The 16134-nt window shown below is 42.4% G+C and overlaps 1 protein-coding gene across 2 annotated transcripts in view; it reads left to right on the forward strand.

The window, feature by feature from the left end:
- The window catches only part of MED27 (mediator complex subunit 27), a 176050-nt gene that overhangs the window by 62426 nt on the left and 97490 nt on the right, over window positions 1-16134 (forward strand). For both annotated transcript variants that reach the window (XM_035112590.3, XM_088664792.1), the window contains exon 3: window positions 3794-3924. In XM_035112590.3, coding sequence (XP_034968481.1) covers window positions 3794-3924 — 131 coding nt within the window. The remainder of the gene's footprint in view (window positions 1-3793; window positions 3925-16134) is intronic.

The following is a 16134-nucleotide window of genomic DNA, read 5'->3' on the forward strand; positions in this document are numbered from 1 at the left end:
ACATTGCCAAGTCTAAATATCTCTGCTAATCTTGCAGAGATTAAATCATATGTTTTATGTACCATATTAGTTATCTTGGTTCCTCCTTTAGACCTGAAAGCTAAGAAAATGTTTCCAGCTTGGGGAAAAAAGGAGTCTGTTCTGTGAAATACAGTATATGGTGCTTAAATAATGTATAAATCAGGTTGGACAGGAGCTGCCTGTCAGTTTTATTAACTTTGACCTTTTCTCCCATTATAAAGATGGTTTGGTAAATATTTAATGGGCCCTTATAGATCTTGACAGTCGGATCTCTGTTCCTGGAAGCAGAATTAGGTGGGCAGGAGTGCCTGTATTACATGCAATTAACAAACACAGTTTAATCAGAAAGACTTGGCCTTCAAAGGCAAAAAACGTGTTCTGGTTTTGAATAATAATACATTTTTTTTATTTAAAAAAATCACAATGCTTTCAGATAACGCCCTCCAAAGCAGAAATCCTACAAGGTAGTTTCAGCATGGGACCTTACCCCCACCCCTTTTTAAATGGCACAATTCAAAATCTAGCTCTGATTAGTGCAGATGTTTGTGCCATATCCATTGTGCACACTTCTAAATTGGGCGAAGGCACCCCATCCTGTGTTGCTTGGTCTATAACAAGCCTTCCTCTTCCAGACTGGTGCCGCCAGGGTCTAAATGGCTGAGCTTGCATTGGTCTTAATAAGATGTCATGAAAGGAAGGGAAGGGTAAGTGTATACAGTCAGAAAAGGGTCTCTTGCCAAGTTAGCGGTGCCTTTAATTCCATGAAAAGGTGGTGCATATTGCTCTCACTGCAAATTCTAGTAGCAAAGATTGAAAATGGGATTGCTTGACATTTTGAAACATTGTCTTTCAAACATGTACTGTCCCTTGCATTCATTGATTTTTATTTAAGGAATCTGTGGGAGAAAAATAAATTTTAGCAAAATTCATTGGCCTAAGATGAGCATGCTAGAGTGAAATGATACCCAGTCCTCTCTAGCAGAGAGTAACTCCACTTCTATTAAGAATGCTATACATCTTTGTATCATTGTCTAGATCACATGGTACATGGGTCAAGAAAATCAGAAAGTTGTTATGATGCAGAATGGATGTTCTAAACACAGACAGTTTGCTCTTTGCTAGATGGTGTTATTAATTTGTAGAGTGTTTTCTGAAAACTCCCAACTCCAATCAACCCTGGCCGACAGCACATGGTTACGGATGATGTTTAATACAGCAACATCTCGGGGGCCACAACTTCCACCCTTGACTTAATAGGACCATATCAGAGATACAATATACAGTCATACCTCGACAACCAAACGCTTTGACTTCTGAAGGTTTCGACTTCTGAAGTCGACAACCCCCGGAAGTCTTTTCTCCGCGCGCGCTTGGCACATGCGCCAAAGCACCGCTTCGACATCTGAAAACCTAGACTTACGAAGACGGCCGTGGAACGGATCGTCTTCGTAAGTTGAGGTACCACTGTAACTCTGAATAACAGGTGCTGGATAATAACACACCTTGCTTCCCGGAGGCACCTGTTCAAAGCATAGTGCTGAACTTGATGAACCCTTGATGGGATCCAACAAGCCCCTGGCTATTTGGGACACATTGGATCGACAGGCTTACGGTACTTGGTCTCACAACTCTGCTGCTATACTGTATATGAAATGCATGATTTTGTATATCTTCTCCTTAATGTTTCTGTTCAGCTTTGTCCATCTTCCTTTGTCCCCTTGGATAACTTTTTTTTTAAGGAAGGTAACCATATTAGAACTTATCAATTACTTTAATGGTACAGTTATTTAATGTCATTATTTCAAATGTCTATCTTTTGTGATTAAATAAGAGTGACCTGCAAAGTATCATAACTGATTTTGGTTGTTGTGGGATTTTTTGTGTTGTACAAAATGTTCTGAAACTTGACCAATCAATTAATTTTCTTTGGACCAGTCAAATACCCAGCCCTTATTTCCTTATATGATTGAGCTCTCTAGGCAAGAAATGTGCAGTGATCTGCAGAAAGTAGACTCGTAATTGGCATGGTTTTCTCAAAATTTGGGACCAGAAGGCCTTTAAGATGTCCAGCTCTGCTAAGCATTTTGCAAAGAGCAGCACAAGGGAGGGAGTTATTTCCCCCCCCCATTGGCACGTAAAATACTGCCAGAAAGGAAGTTGGCCATGCTCAGATGGTTGTGGCAGCAAAGGTACAGTGCACATTCCCCTGATTAGTTTGTTACTTTAGCTTATGGAGAACACTGTCACTCCTTCTAATTGTGGACTCACCGCTGACAGGATTGGATCCAGAGATTGGGTCACTGAGTACCTAGAGTGTTGGTATTGGTGGGCTCAGGAAACTCCAAAGTTTGCCAGAGTATGCTGGAAGACATTGCTAACATGTGGGATGGCACTTCCCTTTGAGTGGATTAGGCAGAGGCCTATCAATCTTCTGCCTCCTCTCCAGGGCAAGGAGCCATCCCATACCCCAGACCAACCCCCTCTAAGACTGGATTAGGTTGGGACCAACTGAGTTTCTCAGGATTCTTAGCTTTGTTAGTCTTTCTGTAGTGTAATTTCACATTTTGGTGGTGGTACTGTTTTTCTTTTATTTTCAGCTGTCCTCTTCTGTTTACTTTGCGGTGCTTACTGTCCCCGTTTTTACTTTGATTTACCCCTCACAGTTTGCTTGTTTGCTATTTCTCTATTACCTGTTTAGTTTTATTTTCCCCATCTTCCTAGTGAGGTAAGCGATTTTGCCTATAGCAGAGAATATAAAGTAAAACTAAAAGTTCGCCTGGACTTCTTTTCTCTCAGTTTGACTACAGTGATCACCATTTAGGTGAACACAGCATTTTTGGCAGGTCCCATTGATAATTTAGCAAAGTGGTGGTGCCATTTTGGATTGGCCTTTATCTTGTGTTTTTAAGTGCTTCTTCCCCTCAACTTGGTTGTCCTACTGAGTCCTGTGCCAATTAAACCCTATATGATCACCTGTCTCCCCTCTTATACCACTTCAAGCATCTGAGGTGGTGGACTCTAATCCATGACAATATACATTCTAATAAATTTGTTAGCTTTTAATGCACCCCCGGAGACTTTGTGGGTTTTGCTGCAGCAGGCTACCACTAGCCCTCAGAAAATTCTTGAGATGTCTTTTCTTTTTTCAAATTTATTCTATCCAAAATAATTAATACTTGTAGCAAATCTATGCCAGGTAGCTGTATAATCCTGTATCATAAAGCTGGGCTGGTTGGATAGGCGGAATGCATGGCTTAGTCCAATATAGTTGGATTTTTGCTTTCTAGAACCTAGGTTATTTTCAGCTGTAGAGCTCCCCTGTGTCTTGTCAATGCCAGCTGTGGGTTCATTGTCTAAGAATAAAAGAATTGACTTTTACAGTGTAAGAATCCTGAACTGTCTTTTGATGACTCTCTCTGTGAAAAGCATGAAGAGCATTTGGATAGATACTTGTGAAATATTTCATTGCCATCTCCTAACCTGACAGCTGATATCCCAGGCATGTTCACACTTGTGAAAGTGCTGTAACCTCCAGACAAGTGTAGGAGTGTTTGCAGTAAATGATCATCATACCCACCACCCCCACCCCTGTCACCGCCACTGTGCTTTATAAAGGAAGAACTTAGAATGGCACAAGCTGTGCTTTTGTTGAAGGAAACGTTTTGGTTCTGGGCTCAATCATGTATGTGTAGCATGTAAAGTCCAAACTTATGAAATGTTTCAAAGAGAAGGGTTATTAACTGATTCCATATCCTCTCTCCCTCTTTTCTAGTTGCAGTACCATGCGGGGCTGGCATCTGGTCTTCTGAATCAGCAGTCTTTGAAACGGTCAGCCAACCAAATGGGGGTGTCTGCCAAGCGGAGACCGAAAGCCCAGCCTACCACCCTAGTGCTTCCACCTCAGTAAGTACCGGTACTAAACGTGTAGTGTGTGTGTGAGGGGGGCAGGGAGGAAGAGAAGAGAAGAGAAGAAGAGAAAAGGAGAGAGAGAGAGAGAGAGAGAGAGAGAGAGAGAGAGAGAGAGAGAGAGAGAGAGAGAGAGAGAATTGCAGTACAATATCATTCTGGGACTTTCTATTTAAATACATTTTTTAAAAGAATGAGAGAGGAGGGTGGAGTGTAAAAGCTGTTCTGCCAAGTTTACTTACTTAAGTTCAATATGTGTCTACCTGCTGCTCTTCTGTATGTAATTCACTATTTTTATCCCTAAATTCTACAAAGAAAAAAAAGAATTTCTGGAAACACCCAGGCACCTTGGCAATCTTAAATGATTTTTAGGGAGCTTTCAAAAACATTGGAATGTGTTTAGGATCATCCAGCACTTTCCCTGAAAGGTTGTGGAAAACCCAAGACCCACCCCACCCTAAAATTCAGCTTGGGGCAAGAGAAGGCAAAGATGGTAGACCTTCAGGCATATCAGCCTTAAGTCACACTGGATTTTTGCTGATCAGATGTCCTCTGAAAAGGAAATATATACAGAGCATTGCTTTTCTGGTGAGGTTCCTGGGACTTGTAGTTCCAGTCCAGTCTTTGATGGTAAAAGTTCTCGAGATGAGGAACGGGACAACTTCTGCTTTTAAGTTTTTGAGGATGCTTTGGATCACATGGAGATGGGAAGCTGTTCATGGGATTGTGGCAAAGAGCTGTGCTGCCTCCAATTCTGCTCTGGAGATCTTGAAAGCAGCTTTGATCAAATGCTTGAGGCATTCAGTGAGGAAGGAGCATGGCTTGGATCTGTTATTTGAATCACAGCCTTTGCCTTTACTTTTGGTGGGGGGGGGATCCACAATGAAGCAAATAGGATGGGAAAACCTCTTTTTTCACTTGCTGATCAGAAACAAGAGGCCTGAAGCTGAATGTATGGTTCTGTTCATCTAAACAGGTTGGGTTTTTTAAAATAATAATAAAAACCTTTATACAGTTTATTGTATGTTTATTTTATATTAGAATGCAGACACTTTTTGCAGGCTACATGCAATTAAGTTCAGCAACTATAAAGACACTAGCAATCAGCAATTTGCGTAGTCTGGTTCTGATGCCAAGCACAAAAAACCCCACCACCATGCAACAAAGCTTATAAATTAATCAAATTCTTAAAATATTCAGTGACATATATAGAGGAATTATCACAATAAGAAATGATGCATAAGACGTTAGTGTGGTGCTCTGAGCCCCCTTCTCTCAGAAGCACGCTTTTTCATTCAGGTATGAAACCTGTGCTGCTGAGTATCTAGTTTTGAGATAATCAGCATCCTCTTTGCCACCAGTCTACATAGTTATGTGACACAGGAGACCCAAAGGAAAAACTAAGTCCTTGGCACCACAGCTGCCAAGTTTTCCCTTTTCTCGCGAGGAAGCCTATTCAGCATAAGGGAATTTCCCTTAAAAAAAGGGAGAACTTGGCAGCTATGCTTGGCACAAAGACTAACAGAAAGAAAAGGTAAATATTGCCTCCTACCACCACCTCTGTTGCAACAGAAAGCAATTGCATATGGATATTTGGATATCTTACCAATGTATCTATATAGCTGAACTTAGTGAGCCAGATAAATTCTTGCAGAGATTGAGAAAAGGGCCAATTGCACACTTGAAATCCTAGCCCTTGTTGTATTTATGAGTGTTAAGTAAATTCCTTATAATCAGTAAAACAAGGAAGTCCCATCTAATGTAAGGAAAGTTTGTGCTATTGAGTTATCATTAAAATGGTGTTGGCCAAACTTTTTCAACTGGAGGGCCACATTCCCTGTTGGCCAGCCTTCCAAAGGGCTGCATGTCAGCATTGGCCATGGCCAAAGGAAAGACGAGTGTGGCCAAAGTGGGCAAGCTGACCCCATACTCTCTTGTATACTACACATCATTTGTGCACCACAGACCTCTCATGCATGCTTATGTACATTCATTGTAACCTTTCCTCCCTGCAGTCTCTTCCTCTTGTTGCACATCTGATTAGAAAATGCTGGAGCAGCAAGGAAGAGAGGGCTGTAGAGGGGACACTCAAATATACACATGTGTGGGGTTGACTTCCTTCACTTCTCACCTTCCAGTTCCTGATTACTTTGCTTATTGATGATCTCACTGGACCTTTCCAGCCAGAGAGCTGTTCAAACAGGTTAATCAAGGAGTTCAGGTGAACTGCTTGTGCTTACTGTCTCTTCCCTCTGCTCCCATAAGTGATCAGTAGAAGAAGGAAGGATACCCCCAAGCACAGTGGGGTGCTTCCTAATAACATCTACGGTATATCTCTTCAGCCACCAAATATATAACCTCAGATTACAGTACACTGTTAATGCCACTTACCTTCCCTTGCCTTGTTTTCACTGCTGCCACTGAATAACTGTTAGTTGTATCTGGTAGACTAATCAAATCCAAAGAGTACTCCCTAATACTTCCTCATCATCCTGGAAAAAGTGACAAGTGGGGTGCCACAGGGTTTTCTCCTGGACCTGTCGTTGCTCAACATCTTTATAAACAACTTGGAGGAAGGAATTGAGGGAGTGCTTATCAAATTACACCAAACTGGAAAGGGTAACAAAAGGGCCACAGAAGATAGAATCAGTATTCAAAATCAGATTGGTGAACTGGTCCCAAACTAACACAGTGAATTTCAATAGGGACAAATGCAAGGTTCTGCACGTAGACAGGAAGAACCACCTGCACAAATATAAGATGAGGGACACATGGATTGCAGTAGTGTACACGTGAATAGATTCTAGGAGTCTTAATAGCCCACAAGCTTAACATGAGTCAACAGGGTTGAATAGAATCATGGAAGTGTAGAGTTGGAGATGACCATAAGTGTCATCTAGTCCTACCCCCTGCAATGCAGGAATCTTTTTGTCCAATGTTGGGCTTGGACCGACAGCCCTGTGATTAAGAGGCTCATGCTTTACCAACTGAGGTGATACAGCAGCAGCAGGGGAAAAAAAGCTAATGCTATTCTGGATTGCATCAACAGAAGTATAGTGTCCATAGAATCATAGAATCATAGAGTTGGAAGAGACCACAAGGGCCATCCAGTCCAACCCCCTGCCAAGCAGGAAACACCATCAAAGCATTCTTGACATATGGCTGTCAAGCCTCTGCTTAAAGACCTCCAAAGAAGGAGACTCCACCACACTCCTTGGTAGCTAATTCCACTGCCGAACAGGCTCTTACTGTTAGGAAGTTCTTCCTAATGTTTAGGTAGAGTCTTCTTTCTTGTAGTTTGAATCCATTGCTCCATGTCCGCTTCTCTGGAGCAGCAGAAAACAAGGGATGTACTAGTACCACTCTATTCTGCTTTGGTCAGACCCCACCTGGAGGGGGACCACAATTTAAGAAGGACCACAATTTAAGAAGGATATTTACAAGCTGGAACGTGCGTGGAGGAAGGCAACCAAGATGATAAAGTGTCTGGAAACCAAGCCTTGTGAGGAATGATTGATGGATTGTGTATGTTTACCTGTAGAATTGAAGACTGAGAGGAGATACGAGAGCCATCTTCAAATATTTAAAGGACTGTCCCATGGAAGATGGAGCAAGCTTCTTTTATCCTTCTCCAGTGATTAGGACCCAAACTAATAGCTTCAAGTTACAGGAAAGGGGATTCCAACTAAACACCAGTAATAACTTTTTTGTCAGTAAGAGCTTTTCAACAGTGGAAAGAACTCCTTCTGGGGATTGTGGACTCTACTTCCTTGGAGGTTTTTAAGCAGAGGTTGAACAGTCATCTGTTATGGAATCTTTAGTTAGTCCTGCATTGCAGGGGGTTGGACTAGATAACCCATAGGGTCCCTTCCAACCCTATAGTTCTGTGATTATCTGATACTACACAAACAGGTTGAATTAGATGACACTTGGGGTCTCTTCCAGTGCTTCAATTCTATGATTCATTTACAGTGCCTTAATCTATTTTAATTTGTTCCAAAGGAAAAATCATTTAGAAATGGCACTTGGCTTGATATCATATCTGTTCGTATAGTTCAGGTCAAAGGGATCTTCTGCAGCCCAAGAACAAAATTATGTGGGAAAGCCATTTGTATATGGCTTTTCTGGCAGCTGTTAACTCTTTTACTTGAGTGGGTGGTTCTGATCTCTTGATCTGAAAGAAGAATCCAAGATTCCCATCACATTTCATGCCAAATCATCCTTGGCAAAACTGCCTAGTTCCAAGTCTGTTAAAGACTGGTTTTCTTGACAGTAGTATAGCCCACTATCTTTTTAAGTATTAAAAGTATTAAAGTATTAAAGGATATACAGGGAAATAACATATAGAAAGTTTGTGTGAAGACCATTGCACCATAACTCCAGACTAAAACTGAATTGGCATATGCAAAGGGGATGTGGTTCTGAAGGGAAAGAGAAATAAAAAATACCAACTGCCAGGAAGATCAGTTAGTGCAATGGGCGTGGGTAACAGGGCAATTAACTTATCAGCCAGAGGCTTGGAAAAGGTGAGATTGTGGTGCAACCTCAATTTATGGATGTGATACTTGGGACAGAGGGCCTTATATGCAAGGGTTGATGATTTCACATGATATGACAGATCAATAGATAACCAGGTATAGAATGCACAGCCATGGTGATGAGAAATATATTAGCCAGTGTATGATAGAGTTGTTTTTCTTCTTGTAAAATGGGAGCAGTAGATTTCCATAGCAGAGTTAACCTTCAGTGCCCTGTTGGATCAGGCAGGCCAAAGACCCTTCTTGTCCAACATCCTGTTCTCACAGTGACCAACTAAATGCATCTGGGAAGTCTACAAGCAGGTCACAAGTGCAACAGTCCTCTCCTGCTTCCCAGCCACTAGTATTCAGTGGCATATCACTTCTCATATTGGAGGTAACATAGCCATCATGACTGCTAGCCATTGCAAAAGCCTTACCCTCCACCATTTTTTAATGAACCGTATGAGCCTTAGGAAACCTCTTTTACACAACCTGCACTAGATGAGAAGTCTTGTTTTGAGAATTGTAGATGTTGAAAATGACACTTCATCCAGCCTTATTGATTAAGGCAACATTGTGTGCCAGAAATTTAATTCCCCCCCTTGTGAAATTGGCTTTATGAGTCCTTCCTAGCATTGTGCTGTGCATACTTCAAAGCCACTTTGAAGCTGTTAACCTTGAGTGGAGACTTTGTTCCATTGTCTTGACCTTCTGAGATGTTTCAAAAGCTACAGTTTGCTACCAGGTAATAGCTAGGGGAACCAGTAGAAATGCCAGGATAGGTTAAAAGTGAATGTGATGGGAGAGAGTTTCGGAAGCAACTTTTTATTGTTGTCTGGCTTCCCTTTAGCTTCAAACACTTGGTTGCTGAGAGATTGCCATTAGTGGGACTTTTCTTGGAGTCCTGGCTGCAGAGTAGGCTCAGTGGGTCACATAATTTTGTTAGTGGTTTTCCTTTCCCTCCAGTTTGCTCATTATTCTTTATCAGGCTGTCAAGAAAAATAGAACAACCACTAAAATTAAATAATTGCTTAAAAATGGGGGAGCGCTTCTTATCCCTTTGGACCATCCTTCTTTGAGAAAACATATTTTTCAGTTGCTCAGGGTTCTCTGGTTGACAACTTGATTTACTGCAGGGGCCTAAACACATTTTGGGGAAAGGGGGGAGGACAGAAACTTTTTATCATGTGGCTTTCCCCCATGCTGCTTAAATTTTGACATTGCCAGAGTTCCTGTTCCTGTTAGTATTACAAGGTACATCCAGTGTTCTACATTCCCCAGTCGCCAGCCGTGTTTTGCGACTGCTCCACTTGTAACCAAGCAGTCACGTCTTGTCACCAGGTTTGGTGACTGACATATCCACCACCTGGCTGTTAAGCAAGTAAGCTGGCTTAAGCCAAAGCATGGCAACAAAAAGTAAAATAGGGGGAGGGGGAGGAGCACATGGCTCCAATAAGGGGCTTGGGTGGGGAGTAGGGCTGGGCGATGTTAGGTTTTCAACATCACAATATATCACCAGACAAACATTGCGATCTGACGATACAAAACGATGTTGAAACAAACTGCATTGGCCCCAGCCCATGAGGCGCTGGGTGAAACTGCCACAGCTCTGACCACAGGAGCTGAGGCACTTTCACCGCAGCGCTTCGCAGGCAGGGACAAATACAGCTTGTTTGCACTGCTCAGCTTCCTGCCCCCCAGCTGAGAGAGCCCAATGTTGCTGTTGAGGAGCAAGCAGATGCGTGCCCCTGAATGAAGAAGTTTAAAGGAGCCCCCACCCATCTTCAGCTCACACAAGCCAGAGGTGAGGTGAGGGTTCTAATTAGTGTGTGGGGGGGAGCTGGGGGGGGGATCACGTCTCCCAACCAATATTCCGCTTTGGTTTCAGATAGTACATGGGAAGATGAATCTAAAAAGCCTGGGACACAAATTTTCACGGCCTTCTAGCTCATTTACCAGAAGTAATGTATTTAACATTAACTCTGGAAGCATATACTGGATTCTGGTGAAACTAAGCCTCCTAGAGCACAATATACATCAAGATTACCACCACAAAAAGACAATAGAATCATAGAATTTGTAGACTAAAGGTCACCTAGTCCCCGCTGCAAATATGACCATGAAACCTTCCTTCCCTCCCTTATTTGATTTAACAGTACAGTGGAACCTCAGTTTATGAACACCTCGGTTTATGAATTTTCGGTTTATGAACACCGCGGACCCATCTGGAACAGATTAATTCGTTTTCCATTACTTTCAATGGGAAAGTTCGCTTCAGTTTATGAACGCTTCAGTTTATGAACAGACTTCCGGAACCAATTACACCCATGCTTCAGTTTATGAACGCTTCAGTTTAAGTACTCCGCAGACCCGTCTGGAACGGATTAATCCACTTTCCATTACTTTCAATGGGAAAGTTCGCTTCAGTTTATGAACGCTTCAGTTTAAGTACTCCGTGGACTGTCTGGAACAGATTAATCCACTTTCCATTACTTTCAATGGGAAAGTTCGCTTCAGTTTATGAACGCTTCAGTTTATGAACAGACTTCCGGAACCAATTGTGTTCATAAACCGAGGTACCACTGTATCAAGCATGAAAGAAAAGAAAATGCTCCGAGTGTACTTCACGTTATATAGGTCTCATGATTCACACTGTCACTAAAGAAAAAAATATATAGATGAACTGTCTCATCTGGGCCTGAGTGTTACATATAATCGAGTGCAAGAAGTATCAACCACAGTAACAAATGTACTGTGTGAACAATACATGGAGAAAGGTGTGTGCCCCCTCAAGCTGTGACATAATCACAGGGTCCCAAACTAAGGCCCCAAACTTCTAAATCTGGCCCGTGGAACGGTCTGGGAATCAGCATGTTTTTACATAAGTAGAATGTGTTCTTTTATTTAAAATGCATCTCTGGGTTATTTGTGGGGCATAGGAATTCATATATTTTTTTCAAAATATAGTCCGGCACCCCACAAGGTCTGAGGGACAGTGGACCGGCCCCCTGCTGAAAAAGTTTGCTGACCCCTGCATAATCATAACCACAGTTTTATTATTTATACCTCGTCCATCTGACTCGGTTGCCCCAAGCATTCTAGGCAGCTTCCAACACATACAGTATAAAAACATAATAAAATGCCAAACATTAAAAACTTCCCAATACAGTGGAACCTCATTTCCCGAACGTCTCCATTGTCATACGTTTGGTACTCGAATGCCAAAGACCCGGAAGGAAATGCTTCCATTTTTGACTGCTTTTCAGAACCTGAACGGCCTCGGTCCGGTATACCTGAAGGAGCGTCTCCACCCCCATCGTTCTGCCCGGACACTGAGGTCCAGCTGCAAGGGCCTTCTGGCAGTTCCCTCGCTACGAGAAGCCAAGTTACAGGGAACCAGGCAGAGGGCCTTCTCGGTAGTGGCACCCACCTTGTGGAATGCTCTCCCACTAGAGGTCAAAGAGAACAACAATGACCAGACCTTTAGAAGGCATCTCAAGGCAGCCCTGTTTAGGGAAGCTTTTAATGTTTGATGGATTTCTGTATTTTAGTGTTTTGTTGGAAGCCGCCCAGAGTGGCTGGGGGAACCCGGCCAGATGGGCGGGGTATAAATAATAAATTATTATTATTATTATGAACATGCGACGCAGCTTCTGCTGACTGCAAGAAGCTCTTGCAACCAATGGGAAGCCGTGCCTTGGTTTTTGAATGTTCCAGATGCCAAACGGGCTTCTGGAATGAATTTCGTTTGAGAACCAAGGTGCCACTGTACAGGCCTTCAGATGCCTTCAAATGTCTTCTATAAGTTGTGCAGTTCTTCATCTCCTTGACATCTGAAGGGAGGGCGTTCCACAGGGAGGGTGCCAAGAAGGCCTTGTTCCCTGTAACTTCACTTCTGGCAGTGAGGGAACCGCCAGAAGGCCCTCGGAGATGGATCTCAGTGTCCAGGCTGAATGATGGAGGTAGAGACGCTCCTTCAGGTATACCGGGCCAAGGCCACTTAGGGCTTTAAAGGTCAGCACCAACACTTTGAATTGTGCTCAGAAACATACTGGGAGCCAGTGAAGAATCTTTAGGACCAGCGTTATATGATCCCAGTGGTCGCTCCCAGTCACCTGTCTAGCTGCTGCATTCTGGATTAGTCTTTGTTTCTGAGTCTTCTTCAAAGGTAGCCCCACGAAGAGCATGTCACAGTAATCCAAACAGGAGATAACCACAGCATGTAGCACTCTGGTGAGACAGTGAGCAGGCAAGTAGGGTCTCAGCCAGCGTACCAGATTGAGTTAATGCTAAATACATTACTTCTGGTAAATGAGCCATCACATTGGCTGCCAGATGTTAAATATTTCGGCATTAATTTCAGCTCTCCCACCCCACTAGTTACACTTGAGGAAGCCCTGCTTCTTTGGAGCTTTGCAAAGACTGAATTTGGGGATGCAACCATAAATTAGTTTTTCCAGCGCTCCTGAGGCTGTATTTCCACTGTTGGGTTTGTTGTAAGCACTTCTGCCTTTATACATCAACCCTCAACTCCTTTTTTTCTTTTCTTTTTCCACATATCAGGAGTCACTTCCTTCCCATCCTCATAGGATAGTGGTTTTAAACTGATGGGCCGTGGTGCCCTGGAGCGACATGAATGATGGTGGGAGAAGCCATGGGCAGCACCTGCCTCCATCCCTCCTTCTTTCCCTCCCTCCTCTGAATAGATAAATTAGATTGCATAGATTAGATTAATAAAAGTGGCCACGCATGGAGAAAGCGAGGGCTGCGTCACCTGCAAAGCATGCCTGACAGGAACTCGAGTTCCTTGCCCTTGCTTTGGAGGGGGCTACACTGCTTGCAGACAGGCCAAGGGGGAACTACAGAAAGAATGTAGTTTGTCAAGGCAGCTGTGGATTCAGAAAGGTTGAAAACCTCTGTCTTAAAGTGAAGTGGAGAATCTTTGTAGTCTTATGGATGTAGTCTTATGTATGGAAGTGGACAGTGCAGTAAGATTTGCTGTGCAGCAAGAAGGTGGTCAATTAATACTAAGCAAACCAAAACTTTTGAAGAGAGTGAGTGAGGTGAAATGTACGTAGCAATAATTTCAGCTGCTTCGAATTTCCTTAGTATTACGCAAATTTTGCTCTTTCCCCCTTACTGGCAAATGCTGCATTAAGTAACAATATTCATTAAATACCATAGAGATGATATGCAATAAAGAAATAATCCAGAGACCTGGGTTTGTGCTTCTCCCTAGAAGAGTTAATATAATTAAAGATTAAAATACTGTGTGCATTCTCAAACATAGAGATACCTTTTTGTACATGATGGGAATTGCATTAATAAGGAAGAGATCATTTTCCAATAACTTTCAATACAAGAGACATCCCCAATATCCTCACTCTTGCTAGTTTATCACACGACTCCTTTAGTATTACTTTTTCAAGGTAATGAATTAGCAACTGGCTCTGCTCCAGAAAAGAAATACAAGCTGGAAGTGTGTCTTTTTCTGCATTCAATCTTGTGATGTCATTGTTAGGAATGTGCAATACATCTTTTTCTTCCCAGATTGCATTTTGCTCATCTCAGATTTCCTTCATTTTGTGTTCCTTTCATTGCTTCTCATTTCTTTTGGCTTGTTTCAATATTATTTTATATTCTTACATTTATATTCCACCTTTCTTCAATCTTAGAGCCCAAGGTGGCATACAGATGGTTCCCAAGCAGTCACCCATTCTGGCACTGACCAGACTCTGACCTGCATAGCTTCAGCAAAGTGGTGGCCTCACACACCTTCAGACTGTATCCAAGACTCATTTTTAAGTTTTTGCCTCTTTTTCTTTTAAAAAGTGCTTTGTTGCAACTGCCTATATCAGCAGAGGGGCAGAACTCAACAGCTACCATTCTGAGGTTGGGGAGAGGGGAGGAGGCAGCTGCCGTAAAAAATGTGTGAGCTCCTATTCTTATTTATTTGCTTGTTTATAAAAATATCTATATACTGTTGTATCATAAAAATATTTCAAAGTGGTTTACAACAACATAAAAACATAAAGTTAAAAACAAGTTAAAAGCAAAAATAATGTAAAACAACATCAATAGACCATGGTGGGTGAGAGATTCTTAATTGCCTGCATAGGCCTGGCAGAATAGAATTTTCCCCAGCAGGTTTTAAAAAGTTAGCACAGAAGGCACCTGCTGAATCTCCATTGGCAGGGTGTTCCACAGGACTGGGCCTATGAAGCTAAATGCTAAATTTCTTGTTGTCAAATGTGTCTCACCAGTTTGGAGAATGGCTATAGACCAGGCACCCCCAAACTTCGGCCCTCCCGATGTTTTGGACTACAATTCCCATCTTCCCCAACCACTGGTCCTGTTAGCTAGGGATCATGGGAGTTGTAGGCCAAAACATCTGGAGGGCCACAGTTTGGGGATACCTGCTATAGACACTCCTGCAGATAATCTCAGTGATATATTCCAGTTTGATCACTGGATTCAGGCAATCCCTGACACTTTCTCACCAAGTGTCCCACAGCAATGCTGTGCTTGGACTCTGGGGGATAATGGTGGCCAGAAGTAGCATTAAATAAGAGCAGAAGAGCCCTGTTGGATTGGGCCAGTGGCCCATCTAGTCCAACATTCTGTTCTCACTGTGGCCAACCAGATGCCTCTGGTACACTCACAAGCAGGACCTGAACACAAGACCACTCTCCCCTCCTGCAGTTTCCAGCAACTAGTATTCAGAAGTATTAACTGTCTCCAAATGCAGAGGGGAGTTGCACCATTCTCTCTATCGTTTTGGTTGCCCTCTTCTGATCCTCCTCCAAATGTAACTAATAGGAGTGTTCCTTCATTCAGGATGGATGCAAATTTGATCAAATAATTCCTGCTCAATTCAGTTTTCCATTGGTCGTGAAATGAATGCACTTCCCTAGCACTGATACTGGTTTAACAGTATTATATTTGCCTTTTCAGGCCCTTATGTTAAGTTAGAGTGTCATGACAAAGGATGCATGCACACCATACGCCAAGCCATGCACTTTCAATGTATGGTGTATCTGCAGCCAAAATAATGAGGACTGTATAAATGGTGTAAAAACCAGGATTGGCAACTGGTATCCTAGAGACCAAGTCTGGCTCTCCAGCCCTTCTGTTTATCTATCTTCCCACAGTATGTGCATATACAGGTGAAACTCGGAAAATTAGAATATCGTCGAAAAGTGCATTGATTTCAGAAATGCAACTTCTTATTTTTTATTTTCATTTTGACAAATGCTTTCTTTTGGAAATTCCACAGTAAGAAAACAAATAGTTACAATAATAGAAAGCAAACATCTCTATGACATTTCATTAATTACATTTCATTTATAATTGACCCACCTAACAACAAATAATTACAATTACAACAAACCAAGGCTTGGCATCTATTGCTTTGCATGTCATGCATCTATCTCATATATTGGTTTCACCTTTTAAGTTGCATTACTGAAATAAATGCACTTTTCGACAATATTCTAATTTTCCGAGTTTCACCTGTATATGCAGTGGTACCTCGGGTTACATACACTTCAGGTTACAGACTCTGCTAACCCAGAAATAGTACCTCAGGTTAAGTACTTTGCTTCAGGATGAGAACAGAAATCACGTGGCGGCAGCAGGAGGCCTCCATTAGCTAAAGTGGTACCTCAGGTTAAGAACAGTTTCAGGT

Source organism: Zootoca vivipara, chromosome Z2 (genome assembly GCF_965207765.1).
Source record: "Zootoca vivipara chromosome Z2, rZooViv2.hap1.1, whole genome shotgun sequence".
NCBI lineage: Eukaryota > Metazoa > Chordata > Lepidosauria > Squamata > Lacertidae > Zootoca > Zootoca vivipara.